The sequence below is a fragment of the Pan paniscus genome, chromosome 7 (assembly GCF_029289425.2).
Source record: "Pan paniscus chromosome 7, NHGRI_mPanPan1-v2.0_pri, whole genome shotgun sequence".
Taxonomy (NCBI): domain Eukaryota; kingdom Metazoa; phylum Chordata; class Mammalia; order Primates; family Hominidae; genus Pan; species Pan paniscus.
In genome coordinates, this window is record NC_073256.2 from 74,526,141 (window position 1) to 74,545,470 (window position 19,330).

At 36.4% G+C, this 19,330-nt stretch overlaps 1 protein-coding gene across 4 annotated transcripts in view; it reads right to left on the minus strand.

Annotated features, from left to right (window-relative positions):
* TOX (thymocyte selection associated high mobility group box) overlaps positions 1-19,330 on the minus strand; it is a 305,464-nt gene that overhangs the window by 36,487 nt on the left and 249,647 nt on the right. For all 4 annotated transcript variants that reach the window (XM_003809058.6, XM_008961194.6, XM_055116574.2 and 1 more), the window contains one exon: positions 8,358-8,639. In XM_003809058.6, coding sequence (XP_003809106.1) covers positions 8,358-8,639 — 282 coding nt within the window. The remainder of the gene's footprint in view (positions 1-8,357; positions 8,640-19,330) is intronic.

Sequence of the window (19,330 nt, forward strand, 5' to 3'; positions counted from 1 at the left end):
CTTTCAGTCAACATCACACTATGCCTTCCCTTTAAATACTCATGTTAACTTTGATTTGAATTTTCTGCCATGCAAGAAAACTGGCATCTGAGAAGACCAATCTAAAGGATACACATAAAATATTCATTACTCAAGATTCACTGCCTCTCCTTCAATAACTAAACTAGATCACCAAAGCTAGATTCTTGGAACATAATATTCTGAACATTTATAAAATTGCCCTTGTAGAACTGAACTATAATCTAAGACAATGCCCTGACTTCCACTGAAGACTTACATATGGGGGAAAAACTATGAATGAAAGATCTCCATTTTTTATGAGATAAAATGTACTTTGGAGGGAATTGTTTATTATATTGCTCAATGTTCTTGCATAAAGGACTAGTGAATATTCACAATATCTTTGCTCTTTATAAATGCAATAGAATGGGATGGAAACTCCTTGTTGTAGTTTGATCTCTCATGTACCCAAGTACTTGGGCTTTGCTCTATGAAATATAAAGCTGTTTGTCTTACGAACACTGGGCATTGCCCCCTGATCTGTGGGGATCTTATTTTTTATTTTTCATTTTTCTTGTGTGGAAAGGATGCAGAAATGAGCTGCCATTTTAGATTCTGTGTGATGAACTGGGAATTTGTAAGGCCTACTTTTGGAAGTAGCTTCATCACATGTGTGAAAAACACATGATCATTGTTGTGTCCAAAGCCTCCTTGAAGACAGAAATGCTGCTGTAATTTGGATCCATTTTCATGTCAGTAACGGATGCACTTTGAAAGATACTTGGCTCTTATGACCACAAACTATTTGGGATAAACACAATGATGATAGATATGACTGTGGTAGAAAAGTTAGCTAAATGGATTTATAATCTGTCCCTGGACCTTAATTTTAGATATTGTCTGGATCCGGACTTCTTGCATAGATGGATGGAAGCTTATAATTTTAAATCCTAACTTTCTGAGAGTACTTGACTTTTAAAATCTAGAGCAGCACTGTCTCGTAAAATTTTCTAGAATGATAGATATGCTCTCTGCCGTGTCTAAAAGGGTAGCTGCTAACCACATATGGCTATAAGCCACTTGTAATGTGGCTAGTACAACTGAGCAATTGAATTTCTAAATTTAATTTTAATTGGTTAAATTTAAATCGAAGCAGTCACACATGACTAGAAGTCACTGGATTAGACAGCACAGTATTTTCTACTGGACACTGCTCTAGAGTACATACAGTATTTGTAAAGTTACCAGGGTGCTAAGACTGGAGAGTTAAATTTTATTCCATCATAATCTTTAGAATATGGAAGAAACCATATAATGCACAAATGTGAATTCCTTATGATGACAAGCACATTGAAAGTAAGGAGCAGGTCCCATTAATCTTCACGTCCTTCATAGCATCGGTACAGTGTTTTACACGCAATGGATCATTATACATATCTGCTCTGGTATTCTACAGCACTAGGCAGAGGCTTAGACTTATGAGGCAAAGAAAATTTGAAACAAACATAGAAATTGTATGAAAATCATAGCAACTAAAACATGGCTGAGCTGAGGCCCTAAATGTCGCCCTGATTACCCACACACTGATTTCACCATCAGTTAAAGCACTAACGAATACATAAGTGCACAAATACCTAAATAAATATTATTTATAAATAAATATTACACATAAGCTTTACAGAGATACACGTGCTTCATGTAACTTACTCGTAAGACATAGATTTATTTCTCAAATCCCTAGAGGTGCCTGAAGGCTTCTGGTAATTCACCCCTGTCATGTTTTATTGGTTAATTATAGAGATGTATTTAACTTATTTATCACAAGAAAACAATAATCTTTCACTTTAAAAAAGCATGTGCTAATGGTGTTGCTTAGATAACAGTATTTCTTAAGAAGCCAGAGCACAGGAGTTAAGACTATCAAAGAAAGAGAATCACTGATATTGAAATGTCCCTGGAGAAGTTAGAAACGTCTATAAGCATATTTAAAATAAACTGCCGCAGTCCCAAAGCCTTTAATGGAGCTGGGAGAGCTGTTTAATGCACACTATCTTGCAGTAATCGCTGTAGTTTAAAATAGATTTTAATCAAGCACCATCTGCATAATAGGCTGAACAAACAACATAGAACTCCACTTATAACTCTTATCATATAAAGTAAATATTATAAACTCCTCTCCATAGAAACAGGGCATATAACAGCACTTTTTGTGATGTTTCAGTGAGTGAAAATTTTGCTACTTAAATTCATTCTCTCTTTTCTAAACTATGCCATCTAAAATCCCCTTATGAGAATAAATTCAAATAAGCATGGAAAGTAAGTCATCTAGTTACTGTGAAATCAGCAAGGCTGTAATACTTCTTTCATTTTACAATTGGGTTTATTATTATCTTTAATAACGATACACTCTATGACTCAAAACATCAATTATAGAAAAATGCATATGAAGTGCTATACTTTTGAAATGATTCACAAGTGTGGGGCATTGTATCAGTGTCATAGTTTGTAAAGCAATTTCATTTTTAAGGATCCTTGATTCTGCCAAACATAGCTGAGTATGATTTTTGAATGAGTTTAGCAAAGGCACTCAGTGGCCTTATGCGAAATAGGAAGTTTGGGCTAATGTCCAGAAAAATCACTTTAAAGTGATTTTTTAAAGAGAAAAAAGGTTGGTTGTTATTTTATACACCTACTGGTTAAATTTATCAATTTTATGAGATCCACTTGATCTTTTCTAAATTCGCTGATGTAGGGAAATATGTTTACTTCTTATTCTTTTGGATTGAGGGCTTTTACAGGCTTACAAAGAAGGCAAGCTGTTGAGGTGGGGTCCCGCTGAATAAAATGCTAGGCGGCTATGTTAAGTCTCATTCTGTTTTTATTCCATGAATTAATTAAGTATGCTCAGTCATCTAGGGTATGTCTATATCCTGGCATAATTATTTACTTGAATAAATTTTAGGAAAGATGATTTGGAACCAGGTACTAAATGGCTGACTAAATTTTATCATTTTCTCTTGAACTAGTTTATTAGGCTCAGCCTTAACGAATAGAATACTTTTTTTTTTTAAATAAATAAGGGGCATACATTAGTTTAATTGCTGTGATCTAATACATACTTTAAAAGTATCATACACATTATACTATATAAAGTGAACAGTTACAATATAAGTACAGTTCAATGATGACAATACCAGACTTCCAAGTCCCAGTTTTAAGTATTCTGTCCCATTGCTAGTTAGATAAAGTAACCTGACATTTGGTTCTAACACTGTTTGATTTCACTTAATATTTGTAGAAACCTGTCTGTTTCTCATTTCTACTTTATTCCAGGAGTCTTCTTGTCTTCAGAGCAGTGGTAAATAAAAACTCCTACTCTAAAGGCTTATTTAATTGCTGCTCTAGTGATTTATCCTATTTGCTTTGAGAAAAAAACCTCCTGCTTCTGTCTAGTGTGGCAGAGCACATGCATTGATGAACTAGCAAATTAGTAACAAACTCTTAAAGGCAAAAACGAAGTGAACTCAGAGACGACGCAGTGTATTAAAGGCAGCTTTCATACTGAAGATATTGTTGAACCTCGTGTGAATTTGAGTTAAGAGTGCAATAGACAGAAGACAAACCCCATGCCTTACCAAAAGCGAGATGTGTAATGGGAGTGGTCCTGTTAAATCAAGACGTAAAAGATTAGACCGTCAGTGCAAGGGTGAAGTAACATTCCCTTGTATGTGACCTCCCAGAACATGCAAGAATGGCTGCTCTGGAACCTTGTTACAAATGAAGAGTGGAACAAAATCTCTTGTGTTCATTCACAAACAAAAGCCAGCATTGGCAAGATTTGTAGCCTGAACATACACGATGTAGGTGGTCTGAAAATTTCAGGCCAAGTGTGGTTCTCGATTCTAATGGTTCAAAATATGTGGCAGAAACAAATATAAATCATCCCCAGAGAAATCCACTTTTAAACAAGCTCTAAAAGAATTCTTACAAAGTTTTCATAAATATTAATTCTCATTTCAAAAGTACAAAAAGCAAAATGAAACAAGCTATTAAAACCAACATATTCTGACTTCAAAATACTTCATGTATTGAAATTAGCAAAAGAGGGTATAAAACAAATATGTTTAACATGCTTAAAAGAATAAAAGAGATTAAATGGGTAAGAGCAAGCAACTAAAGAAAGAAGTCCAAACTCATCTGAGAAGGAACCAAATGAAACCAAAAATATAAAATGTTTGAGATTAAAATTGCAATAGACCATTTCAGATTAGGTATAGCTGAAAAGAGAATTACGAGCTGGAAAATAAGTTAAATCAGAATGTAATACATAGGCGCAAGGAAGTAGAAAATATGAAAAAGGGTCATGGAAAGGAAAAAGTCTAATATTCATCCCCTGAGAATAACAGCATGAGAAGGGAGCAAGAATGGGATAGAGGCAGTATCTGAAAAAAATAAGGAATGAAAATTTCCCCAAAATGCTGATAGACAGAAATGATTACAATCGGAATGCATGCAAAGAAACCCACACATATCACCATGAAGCTGCAGGACACCAAAGACAAGAGAAGATCTCAAAAGCAGTCAGAGAGTAAAGTCAGGTTACTTTCAAAGGAAAGACAGTCAGGCAGTAAATTCTCAAAAGCAATAGTGAAAACAAGGATTCAGTGAAATAATATAATATCTTCAAAATGCTGAAAGAAAATAACTGTCAATCTAGAATTCTATACCTAGAAAATGTGTTTTTTAAGGTAAGTATGTTCCCTGTAGACCTTCATGAAAGAACATTTTAAAGGCATAAAGAAAAAGATGTCAGGTGAAAGAAATATATATGTGAATAAATCCAAAGGAAAAATAACTTCATAAAATAATTAAAATAGTGTTTCATGAGGTTTATTCAGTTACAGAATTCAATTAAACTATAATTAGAATGAACAACAATAACAGCTCCCAATATAAATTGAACGGAAGGTGTATGTAGTTAAAGTAATCTAAGAAAAAAGGTAAAGATATTGGTAAATTTTAGACTTCTATATAGTTGTATTCCAGGGACAGCTACTGAAAGAAGAGAAAGAATATAAAATCTCTAATCTCAAAATGGGAAATTATGTAATGAGAAAAATAAGAGCAATCTTAAAGAAGATGAAGAAAAAAAGAAACATAAAATATTTGTGGCATAAACAGAAAGTAACATACTTAGAAAAACAAGCCTATTTTCATATTTATAGTAAGGTAAATGCAGTAAAGATTTCATTTTAAAGTAAAAGCTCATTTAACTACATGAAATTTATAAGAGACACTCAGATAAAACATGAATATTTTCAACAGAAAAGCAGAAAGTAAAAGGATAGAAAAATATATAATGTGATTCTTACCCACAATTTCCTTAAAGAGAAAACTGTGCCAAAAATGTGCTTGTAATGTCAGATACTTTATGTGTCTTAAAGTATCTCTTATATTACAAATACGGGATTACAGGCTTAGAACCACAAGCTGCCTAAGTTTGTATTTCTTTGATGCTTTACTGTGTCTCATTATGACTTAGGGCTGTCAACACAGTTTCCTAGCAATCAAAATCATGGGTAGTGTTTATAAGGTGATAATTTATTTTACTGATGTATTTACAATATTCCTGTCTGTCAAAACAGACTTATTTCATTTAATTGTTCAATTAGATGAGCTGGAATCAATATATAATTGCTTAAAGACAGCACAAAATGTTAAGAGGAAAGCTTTAAAAGCTTTTTCTGGTGTGGAACTAAATATTCTCGTTTAGTTCACTTGTTAGAAATGATTTAAATGATCTTTTTGACTTAATGCTATTTCACATTTAACTGGAGCTGTTGCACTACAACATTCCACATAAATCCTACTCACATATAAAGGAAAAAATCCAGTTTAATCCTTAACTGTAATGAAGAATGCTTTAACATTTTCATCAGAGGATTTTTCTAGCTTAAATAAATATAATAATATAACTCAAATAAATGAGTAGGAGGATTTGAATTGGAGACAAGGTGAAAAACAGTGTATAGAATTGGAATGAAGGGTTACTTTTCTTGAGATGGAAAATACACTTAAACTTAACATGACTTTGTGTGAATGCTTGTGGAGATAAAAAAGTCATTTTAATGGGTGCAGTCTTAGAAATCAATCCCTAAACTTTCCTGCATTGATCATTCAATAATCTATCACTATAGAATATGAGTTTTACTATGCAATGCTTACACAGTCCACTAAAATGAAGAGTTATAAATTATTTCAAGATGTGGATATTGAATGATTGAATAGGATACCCACTGGCAAAGTTTCATATCAGTATGGAAACATGTAAATTCATGCTTTAGCAAAATTATAAAATATGGACCTAACAGGTTAATAGCAAATGGCAGAACCCATGAATGTTAATTCTATGAATTTCAGATTTCTACCTACTCTTCTACTCATATAAGTGGAAGACTGTGAAAAATGTTATTGTAATTAGGAATAATCCGGTATACAATTTACTGTCAGAGGATGCTACTAATTTTGCATTTAATTTCCTGAAATGTCAGGAATGAATACTGATAAAGACACAATCCAGATACAAAAATTGATCTTTACTATGAGCAGAACATTAATTTTTTTCACCTTACAATATAGTACATATCATCTGTGTTTAGCAAATTGACTTGAATTATTCATGCATAATCAACATCTAAATCACTGTCCACAAACAAATTATTAGTGTTCACATTTGGGTTCAGGTACTCATTGGCCATTAGGTGTAATCTAACAGCCAATGAGTACCTGGAGCCATTGGAATAACCTGTATTTTCTGAAGAAAATTATTGCCCTGGAAATGGTCAGCTAAAGGCAAGGCTTTCAGCAACCCAGTCAATTATTTATGAATATCAATTAGTTTCCTCCTGCCTTTTCACCTAACTCATGAGAGGCTGACTCACTGACAACAGGGAGAGACAGTAAGGATGGAGGGATTGGCTTGGGCAGTGTTAGATTCTGCAGCTGTTCTAAAACGTACTTGGGATTTGTTTCAGTCAGGTATGGTAAGACAGAAAACGTGGAAATGATGATTGTGAGGAAGAAGTTTCCATTCATAGATCCCTGGAAAGAGAAGGCACAGCACAGCCCACAGGGCCACCTAGGGAAGTACCCAGGTTGGCCAGGAGACAGAAAGAGGGAGAAGACAGAGCATGCCCAGAGCCTTTACTGGGGATTTTGTGGGCAGGAATAGGCAAGGCAGGCTGGCATGCTGAGTAAGCCTAGGACTGGATAGTTTGAATAACTTTGGCGGGCTATGGGCTGTAAGGAGTGATCCCTAGTTGTCTGACACTTAGCCTAGGGGCAATGTAGGGTAGAGGGAATACTGGCTTCATATGTGAGAGTTTTTAAAGGAGATGTTTTGGGGTGCAGCTGTGAATTGTTGGCTTGTTTATAGAAAGGGGGCTAGCAGAGTGTCGTCTGCAATCTCTAAAAATTAGCTAGCCCTGAATTTCCAGGATTAAGGCTCCAAATGCCAGAACATCAAGAATACAAACAATAGGAAAATATAGTCAATGCAGCAATCTTATCTTTGTCATCAGGCTAAATAAATCGATGAATCACTATCTGGACTGAAAAAATTTAGCGAAGTTACTAGAAAGTTAACCATGTATATCAGGATTGCACAGTGCTGCTTTTGGTAGCATGTTTACAGTTTAATTTTCCAAAAACAAAATTCTCACAATGGTAAAAAGAAGAAAAAGTGGCTGACATAAAACCCATCTTCCTATTCAGATAACTTAAAAGAATGGCTCTGCTGGTGACAGACACACAAATAAACAACTATATTGGTAAGGAGTTAACAAAAGGTATGCAATGAATCACCCAGGAAAGGAGTCATCTAATATCCCTGGCACTTACTTTCCACGTCCTCAATATGAAATGGTTGGGTCAGGTGGCCACAAAGGTTTCATCTAACATCATCACCATACATCTCCTCTCTCTCTCTGTCTCTCTCTCTCTCTCACACACACACACACACACACACACACACACACACACACACACGACCTTCATTGTACCCCAGTATACTGCCTTCTTAAAATGGTACATTGAATATACAGGCCCAACCTTCTGTGGGCGCAAACAACTTTTACGCTTAACACATCTATATTTAAAGGATTTCTCAGGGGCTTTAAAGTGTAATTGGACAAGCAGGTGGTTTAATCCAGTATGTTTATAACCTCATGCTTCATTAACAAAGCAGGTGTCTCCCTCCAATGTTTCTCACATGGATGATATAAACTTGTACCCAGCACAGGTCAAAGAAGGTGCCTAAGAATAGTCTCCCATAGGTCCTAAAAATAACTTATCCATACCTTAGAGGTATCATCGCCTTCATCTTCATGCACTGAACTGGATGGTGAAGGAGTTGCAGACTTGCTTCCAGGTGGAGATGGTGAGTTGTGGGGAACATTGCTTCCTCCCATATTCAAACCAAGTTGAGCACTTAGCTGTGACTGATTAATGGTAGTCAGCTGGCCATGTGGCATCATTCCTGGCTGCTGCCTGATGTCTGCAGGCTGGCCCCTTGGTCTCATGGCTGCCATCTGAGGATGGGAACTGTACTGAGTTCCTTCTGGGTTTCGTATATCTGGCATCTACAATAAATAAATAAATAAATAGGAAAGGAGTAATTTTAACAAATATGTTTTGGGCAAAAAAGTAATAATTCTTTAGATTTCCAGACGTTCTGCTGAGTTACATACACATTTATTTTATCTGGGGTAAAATAATCCTAAAAGTATATATCACCATAAAGGATAGCATAAGACTACCAAAAGACTGGAATTTGAGAATCCAGTTAGCATCATACTTCATTACTCAAGATGTGATTAATTATATTTACAGTCTTTCTACACTAGTGAAATATAGAAATATATTATTTATATATGTATTTGTATATTACAGCATGATCATATTTATATAACGTAAGTTTCAAGATGTTGATGCTCATTAGAGTGTCTGTCAAAATTATTCAATTATTAGTGATTACAATATTCACAACAATTCATTAAACCCTGTTTGTTTTATCTTCATCATTTAAGAAAGGCTTTGGGAGTTAATAAGTGTACTCTTGTACTCAGTTTAAAGCTTTACAGGGTATTACTAGCCCAAATGATCTCCTAACTACCAGATTCAAAACACTGATAGGTTGGTATTAACCAATTATTAATTGACTATTGAAATGACTGCACAGTCAGACTTGAAAGTAAAGCTCTAAAATTGCAAGGTCAACATATTAATCCATTATGCTATCTGAGTCACTGGTTTTTAGCCTTAATGAGACTCACTCTTGTAATTCAAGCAATGAATTTTGTCTCTGCAAGGATTAGAATTAAAAGCATTGGAGGATGAAGCTTTTAAGGTATCTAGAGGTCAAATGTATGGTATAAGAGGAGTATGGAGAATTTCACTTAACATTTCTCTGGCATTTTCAAACTTAAAATAATGGAGAATATTTCATGGTGCTTATTGGAGCAGCTCAGTTTTTTCATCCTGAGAGGGGTTGAGGAATTCAGGCAGGTAGAGGGCACACAAAACAAGAGAGAAAAACAAGAAAACTGTGAGGAAAAAAGATATATGGTTAAAGTTACACGTTGGAAGTGAAAAAGTAATAATGTTACCTTATTCTGTTTCATTAGAAAAGAAAATCCCACAAAGTATCAGATGTTTAGCAATGACCTGTCTGCAAATGTTATTGTGACGTGAAAATACTGTGAAGGCAAATTAAGTAACCTAGTCATAGGTTCTTGTTTTTGTTTTTATGATAGTAAAATCATTTTACACCATTTTCCCTGTAGTCATTTTACCAATCTAGTTAGATTCACCTAAAGCTAAAACTGAGGCTGTCCACAGCCCCCATGTGTGCCTTGTGTTCTTCTCTGGAACGCATTTACTGCCTCCACCATGAGGCCTCTTATTAATCAATTTCACTCCTTTAGCTCCTTTCCAACTTTGGTTACTTCTCAGTCTTCACGCACAGTTCAAGGTATCCTAGACCTCTGGCTGGCCTCATGATTTGTACCTGCCTTTTCTAAGTCCAAACCAACGTTTTTTCCATTATCCAAACTGTATTCCTCCAAGCCTTCAAAAGTAGTTCGGGATTCTCCTTTCTGTGATGTCCCTCATAAAGCAGCTTTTACTATTCAATGGTGCATGCAAGAGCTGCAAAGGCTCTTGGTGACACTGTCAGTCTATGGAAGAGGAAAACTGGGAGGGGGTGATGATAGTGCAAGCTTGTTGAATGTTTGTGGAATAAGTATGTAAATAATTATAAATGAATAAATGAAGGAGTGAAACCCAAAGAGATCAAATGACTTGACCAAAACCAAAGATAACACCCACCTCTCCTAATTCCAGTCTTTGATACTTCCCACTGTATTAAGCAGCTGATTCAACATTTTACATATTCCGTAAAAAAGATTACAGTTAATTAAAGATACTTAAAAATGCCTTTTCAAAGGTTGTCTACCCAAATCAACAATGGTTTTATCTAGCCCATTCATGTTGCCTTCAGTCACATTTACTAAAATGGTTGTTGCCTCTTCTTAGATGTACATGTAACTTCTACAATCTGATCTTCTTTATGAAATAATACTAACTTTCACTGATATCCTTAAAGTTGTGTCAAGGACAGAGGGTACCATGAAAATTATGACTGATTTTTAAAAATACACGGAAGAGACAGTGTATACTAAATTTCTTTTCAGGCCTACTGTCAAATGTCCTCAAGTCCTGTATGTTTTTAGACCCTTAGCATGCAGAAAAGCTCCCATTATGGGCACAGAGTAATGGCTACCTGTAAGTGGACACTATGCTACAGGGGGGCAGTCTTCTTTCCCAACCCTGAACCAAATAAAGCACTAATGTGCATATTCCAACTTATATGTTTTATAGCCTTGTAAATGAAAAGCATTTAGTAGCAAAATCATACTTCAACTAAATGATCTTTCCAAAAGTATGTAACTAATTGCTATCTTTATATCTCCTTCACATAAATCCCAAGTTACAAAACACGTACAGTCTGTAACATGTCTGTTTTGAGCCCATTTCTTCTCATCCTTTCAGAAATCTTGTGGTTTTAATACATCAGAGAGGATGGTTTCTAAATTAATTTTCATATGGAGTTCCAGATTTATGACTACAACTAAAAGTGTTCCAAAAGCTTGAAGCAATCTTCACTTTATCGCACTTTCTCTCCTCCCCTGTCTTGCAATCTTCTAAGATGTTTTCTCATGTTAATTTGTGTAGTGTGTAGATCTCTGGACACTAAAATCTGCATTCCCACTCTTGCAATGGAAGGAGAAGAAGGTGGGTGTGGCTATGGAAGAGTAAAGTATCAATCTGGGTTAGGATGGTGAAGTACTCAAGAGGGTACCTCTCTTTCCACAGTCTCATCATTAGTTCAATGTATCCTGTCACCAGTGGTGTTAGGTCAGGCAGACAGCTTGAATACCAAATCAAAGCACACTTTTCCTGTGTGGAGCATGGCAAGCACAAATGAGGGAGCATATCTGTGTCTTCAGTCCTCAGATGCACTTACAAACAGTGGGATCTACCCATGGCAACATTTCTGAATTAGGAGGAGTATTTCCACTTACCTTGTTTTCCTAAAAGACAGTTCAGTATTAAACACTGCCTAATGTATGATATGGGGAAAATTAAACTCGATAAAGTTTGATTACTGAAAATATGAATAATTAGTTAGATCATGCAAGTAAGCTAATGTTTTGACTATTGGTTTCCTGCTGTAAAGATATTGATTGACTACAGCTCCGTCATGTCAAATACAAAACCTGAAGTAGCAGAATATTATTTCCTGTTAATCACCAATATTTTAAATTTATTTTGAATAATTCACTTAAGTCATGCTTAATTGCAATGGTTGTTCTTTCTGATTCTTCTCAACCCCTTCACTGACTTCTCTTTTTTCTACAACGTCCCACCTCTAAGTGATTCCTTAACATGTTATTCTGAGTCACATTTCTTCCACCCAGATAAAATTTGCCATGGTTTTATTAATGGGAAATGTTTTCAACTAAAATGTACAATTCTGACCCACATTCCAAGCCTAATTCTGCAATTGCTTCTGAGACATTACTACTTGGACATCATTCTTGCTAGAAATGTGAACAAAGTTTTCTTTCTCAAATCTATTTTTTTTCTGTCTGACCAATATCTGTTGATGACACCTTCATCTTCCTTGTCACCTCTACTCAAAATGTTGCAGTCATTTTTGACTCTTTCCTTTTCTACCAAACTCTTGTGAGTTCTGTTGGGTCTACCCTGAAACATCAATTATTTCCATCTGCCCTTCCACCCGTTTCCACACCCATTCATCTATCCAGGCCTTCATTATCTTTTCACTTGCAATAGCTGCTTAACTAAAATTGGTCTCTTTACATCTACCCCAAAGAGTGGTACAAAATTAATCTTCATGAGCCATGGGCTCAAAAATTCTCCAATGACATCTGTCCCCCAAATTAAATCCAAACTGTTCAGCATGACATGAAACCCTCCAAATGAAACTCACACCTATAACCATCCTTCGTCTACTCTATTGTTCAGTCAAATCCAATTGCTCCTTTTTTACCTAAATCTCTCTTCCTTAATCATGTGTTTTTATTTACGCTGCTCTGTCATTATTCAATTACTATTTTCCAAGAATTTGCTGTCTAAAGTTGTTAAAAAGAGAGGAAAAACCCCATACTTTGCTCAGTGATTTGTGGTTTGCCCAGTACTTTTACTTATTGATCCTTGTAACTTCCCTTTGAGGGAGCCATGTAGGAATAGCTGCTTTGCACAAGCCCACAGAGAGGTTAAATGATCTCAGATCTTTCTATCAACAAAGACTGAAGTAAAAATGAAATATACTTTTTTTACATACTTGTACTTTCCCCACAATTCCATGCTGCCTTTACCATCTTCATATATCCAAACCCTAAATATACTTTAAAGTCAAGTTCAAAAGTCAGCTTATCTATAAGGCTCCAAGAACCTTCTTATTCTGAATTGCCAAAGCATTTTGTTTATACTTTCTTTATGGGACACCACTTTAAAACTTATTTCTTTAACATGTATGTACCTTCTAGATAATAATCTCCTTGATTAGTTCATGACTAATGCATTTTTCAATCCCTCTTGAGATATCGTTTAGTTAAATGGTATTCTAGATATTCAAACAATATTTGCTGTGTCAGTGTGTAACTAAGGAAATGAATTCATCAGTATAAACTGACTTTAACTAGTCTGATGATTTTTCTTTTTTCCTGGGAACTTCTTAGTCACAAGATGAAAAGACTTGATTAATGTCCGTTTCCCTTTGTGGCAGAAACCTCAAGCTACCCTCCTACACTCATTTTCCTTTTGTGCTGAAAAATGGGCCCCTCTAGCTGGCTCAAGGAGGACATTTGTAGCTTCCTTTGCAGCTATGCATGGCCCTGTGACAATGAAATGTAAGCGGAATCCTCGTGTGGTGCTTCCAAGAAGTCTCCATGAAGGGAGGGGCTCACCTTCCTTTGTTTTTTTTTTTTCAAGTTCCTGCTGGCAAAAACGTGGAGGTGATGGAGAGAGCTAGGGAAAATGTCTTGGACCAAGACATGGCACCAAAAGGACGCTGAAGGCACAAGAAAGGAGGCTGAGGGTATGATTATTCTGGAGCCTGGACAACCTACTTACAGTGGGAGTGAAAGGGAAGTAAATGTCTGTCATTGCAGAATTACTGACATTTGGGGTTTTCTGTTATAGGAAGCCCAACATAATCCTAACTGACACACCCTAACAGATTATAAACTTTAAAAAGCTGGGAGAGAATTTATTTTGTTCACCATTATAGCCCTAGTATCTAGAACAGATCTTGGCACGTAGTAGGAACTCAATACATATTTCTTGAGTTAACACTGAATAGATGTTTAGGTCTGGTACAATTAGAATTGATGATGCCAGCTTCACAGAAATAGTTGTTATAAATCCTTAATCTTTTAGGAACTTCATTTGCTAAATTCTAGGGCTCAAATGTCTCAAAGGTAATTTCTCATGTGTGTGTTCCTCATTTTGTTTATTTTCAAGCCTAATGAACTTCACATTTTCTTGGCAAAATGTCCTGCATGTCATTGGCATTTTAGTGTTGTTTGGCTCTTAATATTTATCTCACCATTTGCAAAACTCTGTCCATTTGAAAATGGGTGCTAGGTTTCACTTTTTTGGAAGTCAGATCTGTTTCCTAAAAATTTACATTGCTATTGATGACCATTGTCAATTAAAATATGAAGGGGTATTATAATGATGAAGAGAAGATTTCAATTTTTCCAATTAATGCAAAACAAAAGTCCCATTAAAATCAGTTAGGAAGCCAAAGCTGAAGTTATGTATTGTCCCTCATGACCTGCCTTGATGCTAAGGCCATGTTCCTTTCTCCCCTTGTCTGGTTACCTAGAGCTGAAGAGTGCCACGTTGAGGACAGAGCTCAAGGTGCAAACATGAGGCACAATATTAGCTACATATTTCAGCATATGTTTTCACTTTCTTTCCTTTGATTTTCTTTCTTTTTTTTTTTTTTTCTTTGAGATGGACTCTTACTCTGTCACACAGGCTAGAGTGCAATTGCACGACATTGGCTCACTGCAACCTCCGCCTCCCAGGTTCGAGTGATTCTCCTGCCTCAGCCTCCTGAGTAGTTGGGATTACAGGCATGTGCCACAACACCCAGCTACTTGTATTTTTAGTAAAGACAGGGTTTCACCATGTTGGTCAGGCTGGTCTTGAACTCCTGACCTCAGGTGATCCACCCACCTCGGCCTCCCAAAGTGTTGGGATTACAGGCGTGAGCCACCGTGACTGGCTCCTTGGATTTTCTTTGAAAAGCAAAAGAAAAATAAAAACCCTGTTGCTCAACTCAGGTTATTATTTTTAAAAAATGAGTAAGATTTTGGTGTAACCAGAATGGTGAAAAAAAAAAATCCTTGGAATAACATTAGTCATGTTAGTGATGAAATAGTGTTAAAATCACATACTTGAATGGCACCAGAATGATGGAGGGCCTGCCTTTCAGTGTTTAAAACTCTGTGTGCTTCACAATCCTTCCAGAGTCTGTATTCCTCCTTCAAATATCTGCATCCTTCCTCGTCCAACACACCAGCCTTGAAAGCTATCATTATCTCTGCCTCTAGCAGACAATCTATATCAAAACAGTTGTACACATAAAACTGCACCACCGCCTCGGCTGGCTCTGCTCTGATCCAGCTGTTAGAGTGAATAGCAGTTGGTGCACAGAGCGCTGGAACATGGGTAGCCCTGAGGCCTTATTTGCTAATGTGGCTCAGCAGCTGCTGCTTTCTGTGGTCTTTGCAGGCAAGGCCTGGAAGGCTGCCAGTTGCAGCAGGAGCAGGAGAACGTGAGGAATCTCTGAAGCCCGTCCATTTACCCCTGTCTGTCAGCATTTGACACTCTGAGCTGTGGAGTGCTTTCCCCAGGGCAATAAGGAGACCCTGCTGGCTTTAGCTGTGACAAGTGCTTCCTCTCGGTCCCTTTTATACACACTATCAAACACACACCGTTCATAGCACCTTAAGAAAAACTTCTGAGCCTTGCTCTTGGCTGTCCATGCAGGCCTGCATGATTAATTAGGGCGGGAAGGCAAAGCGGTTTCATTTTTCTTAGGAATAATGCACTCTAAGAGTCTATGAGAAGAATGTAAATGTTGATATTATTTAAGTCCCCAATTTGATTACATATTTTTGCCAGGGATTCAATTAATATGTAAATGTATACAACAGAATAAATGTGTGGGGAAATTTAATAATCAAAATTTATTTATTATTTTCCTAAATGCATTTCCGAGAGAGCTTAATTATTTGTTGTCCAAACACATTAAATAAATCGTTTTTACGTGACCTTCTTGTGATCTATTTATTATGTAGAAATGTGCACTTTAAATAAACTTTATTTTAAGATTTTTGCTATTAGACTTCAATTAGTTGCACTGAACACTGATAATTAACAATGAAAGAGGGAAAATTTGGAAAAATACATATGCACAGAACTTGCTATATTTTTAAAGATTGAGACAAGTGAGGTTCAAAAGAAAGGTTGGACATTTTTATAAAAATGTATTTTTATCCTCAGTATTTTAATTTAGAATAACTTGATTTCAACTCTGCATTTCCAAAAACTAAATTGTTTTTGTATTTAATATTTGGAATCTTTGCTTTTCTTTCAAAAGACAATAGCAACAAGTAGGGTTCAGCTTTCTTTACAGTACGCTACAATAGAATACCTGTAATTTAGTTAGGGTAATTAGTCATTATAAAACAATTTATCACAGGAAAGTAAGAACACTGGAGCACAATTTATTAGATATTTGCCAAATGGACAGCCATAGTACTCTCTAGAACCACCATCTTCAGAGAAGATTAAAACTGCCTCAGAAGCCAGTGCTCACACTGCCTGACTTCTACATTACCTGACCATCTTACTCCTTCACACTGAGGTCTCTCCATTGTGGCTTCTTCCACGGATGGGCCCCTTATTACTCAAGGAATGTGGTGTGTTCAGAGCAAAACATCACTGAAGAGTCTTAAAAGTGATGGCTAAAAATCACACTGGCTAAAAACCATGCCACCAGTTTTGGTGTTTGTTTGTTTGTACATCGTCTCCCAGGGATGAACCAAAGATCAGATATTGAAGAGCAGCAAGCAACAGAGAGAAGGGGGACCCTGAACCTGTTAACACCCTTAGTGCCCTTGCCTGGCCTCCTCTGCAGAACTCCACTGCAATTGCTGCCACATCCAGCAGATCCAGAAAGAAGTGTCTTAGTTGCTCTAGTGTATGCATCTGGATTTATATTTATAAACAACTGAAAAAGCAATTTTACTCCATTTTATTCGATTTTTTTCCTTTCTCTAAAGGAGAGGGGGGCCGTGTGCTATTGTGGAGGCAACACTGTTCATGACACCTAGCTGCCACTGTTTCTAATGAGTTGTCTTACTTTTAACTTCTTTAACCCTCATTTTTCACCTCATAAAAAGAGGATAATTTTTCACCAACAAATATTTATTGAGTGCCTGCTATGTGCCAGGCACTGTCTTAGGTACCTGGTCCACAGTGGTGACCATGTAGTTGGAATTCGTGCCCTGATGCAGCTCACTTCCTAGTGGAAGAGACAGACAAGACAAAAAGTATTTTAGGACAGTGAGATGTTTTAAGGAGACAAATAGGAGAGGAGTGTACTGACCTTAAATGCTTCCTTAAAACATGACTGTGAGGATTAACTAAGATAAGGACTATGAATGCGTTTTGTCACAAATGAATTCATTTTTGTGGTTGCTGCTCACGCTGATGGTTCTCTTCGGTTATTATCCTTGAGTTGCTTTCCCTGACCAGTTCTGGTCCCTGGTGAGCCACTGACACAATTATGACCAAACATTCTGGCAGCCAAAAGCTTGTATCTATGGGGACCTTCCCTGGGATAAGCAGGGCAGCTTACAGTCACAGAGCACAGGGTTTCACTGAGAGAAAGTCAACGGCACAGATAAAGGTTGAACTTATAACCTGGGTTTTAATAGCTCCCTGATCAAGGCTAATAGGCTAACTGGTAGATACAAAGTTCAAAAACATTTTAACGTATAAAAAGGTATTCCAGTTCATAGGACAGCATTCTTTTCCATCAACTATGTACATATAATCTCTCTTTTGGATCACAACTTCGGCCAGGAGGTTATGGGGTATAGCGTTGCCTTTTAACTGCACAGTTGGAAAGATGTTTTTTACTCAGATTGAGCCACCTCGTTTCTGATTGCTTCATGCCAATGCCATTTGCTTCCTGCTGTGAATCTTAAACTATCAACGTCAATATTACCAGGTTTGACACACCGTGCTTCAGTGAGCCCTTGAAAGGGCTTTCCTGCCCAGCGAAAATAAAGGAAATGTGCAAATGGGCAACAGGCAAAGTTTACTTTTACTTGACAAAGTGCATCTCTCATAACTGCAGATAATGGCAGGACATGACAGGCTCATGGACTAAAGGGTCTGTCCTGTCTAAAAGAGCTCTGGGGATCATGTGGTCCACCCTCTGGTTCCCAAAACATCTGAATTAGCAGTTCCTACAAATTCCATCTCTGGTAAGGGGAGTTTATGAATGTGCTCTGGGTCTACCTATGATTAGAATCAACGAAGCCTTTTATTTGTATTTGTATAGATCATGACTTTTGCATCTGTGCTACAAAGTGTAGGCAGTGTTTTGTTCACAAGGGGCTATGATTTTATATTAAAAGTGTATCAAACATGCTACTGTTTGCTCACATCTCCTTTGTTTTGATGTGCCCAGAGAAGGGACTGAATAATGTGCTTTATTTCTAGAATACTTTCAAAGGATTGTGTGCATTGAAATAAAAAGAATGGATTGGAAGTGTAGGTTAAGTAATAAGAAAATTGGGACGTACTGGGAGACATGCCGTCTGGGAGTAGCGGATCACTTACTAGAACTACCTCTGTGTATTCATAGCAGCATGAGCTAGCAAGAATGCTTCTTCACACCATATTTAAACTTGGGAATTTAAGTTGCTTTCTCATATTTTTCCATGGAATGTTAATGGGATGCTTGCAAAAATAGAGATGTCAAGTGGGATATTGACTTCCTAACATCAGTTCAGAACATTGATATTTGAGTTCATTTAGAGGCACTTAAATCATTAGATACACGTGACATTCAGCTTAAAAATACATCTTAAGAAGCAAAATTAAAACCTTATATTCTGCTTGAGCCAGACAGCTTCCCTGTGCAGAATATTTGTATGCCCCAACTTATTGGAGACTTGAAGAAAAGTACAATTTTTACATTAGTATTTTATTATGAAAATCATCCAATAATCCTTTCAAATAATACATTATAAAACATTAAAATAGCATGAAACGAAGACAGGAAAAGGCTGGAAATCCTCTCCTTTTGAGCATGGTATTAATAACTTGGAAAAATCATTCTAGGAAAATTACAATGTCTTTCAGCTATTTTAAAGTGTCTGACTCTGTAAGTGACCTTAAGCTCCTTTAAAACAATTACAAGATTCAAATATTTGTCTGCCAAAATTTTATAGCATGTTAGATAATGGGATAGATGTAATTATATACAGTCTCAATATTTCTAGGTATACCTAATTTAGTTAATATTAACATCACTCACTCATTTATGCTTTTATAAACTTTGAGTCACATAAGGTCAAGGTCTCAAAACTAATCATAAAAACTAGTGACTGCTATTCATACTAATATAATGACCCTTTCTTTAAAACAACAG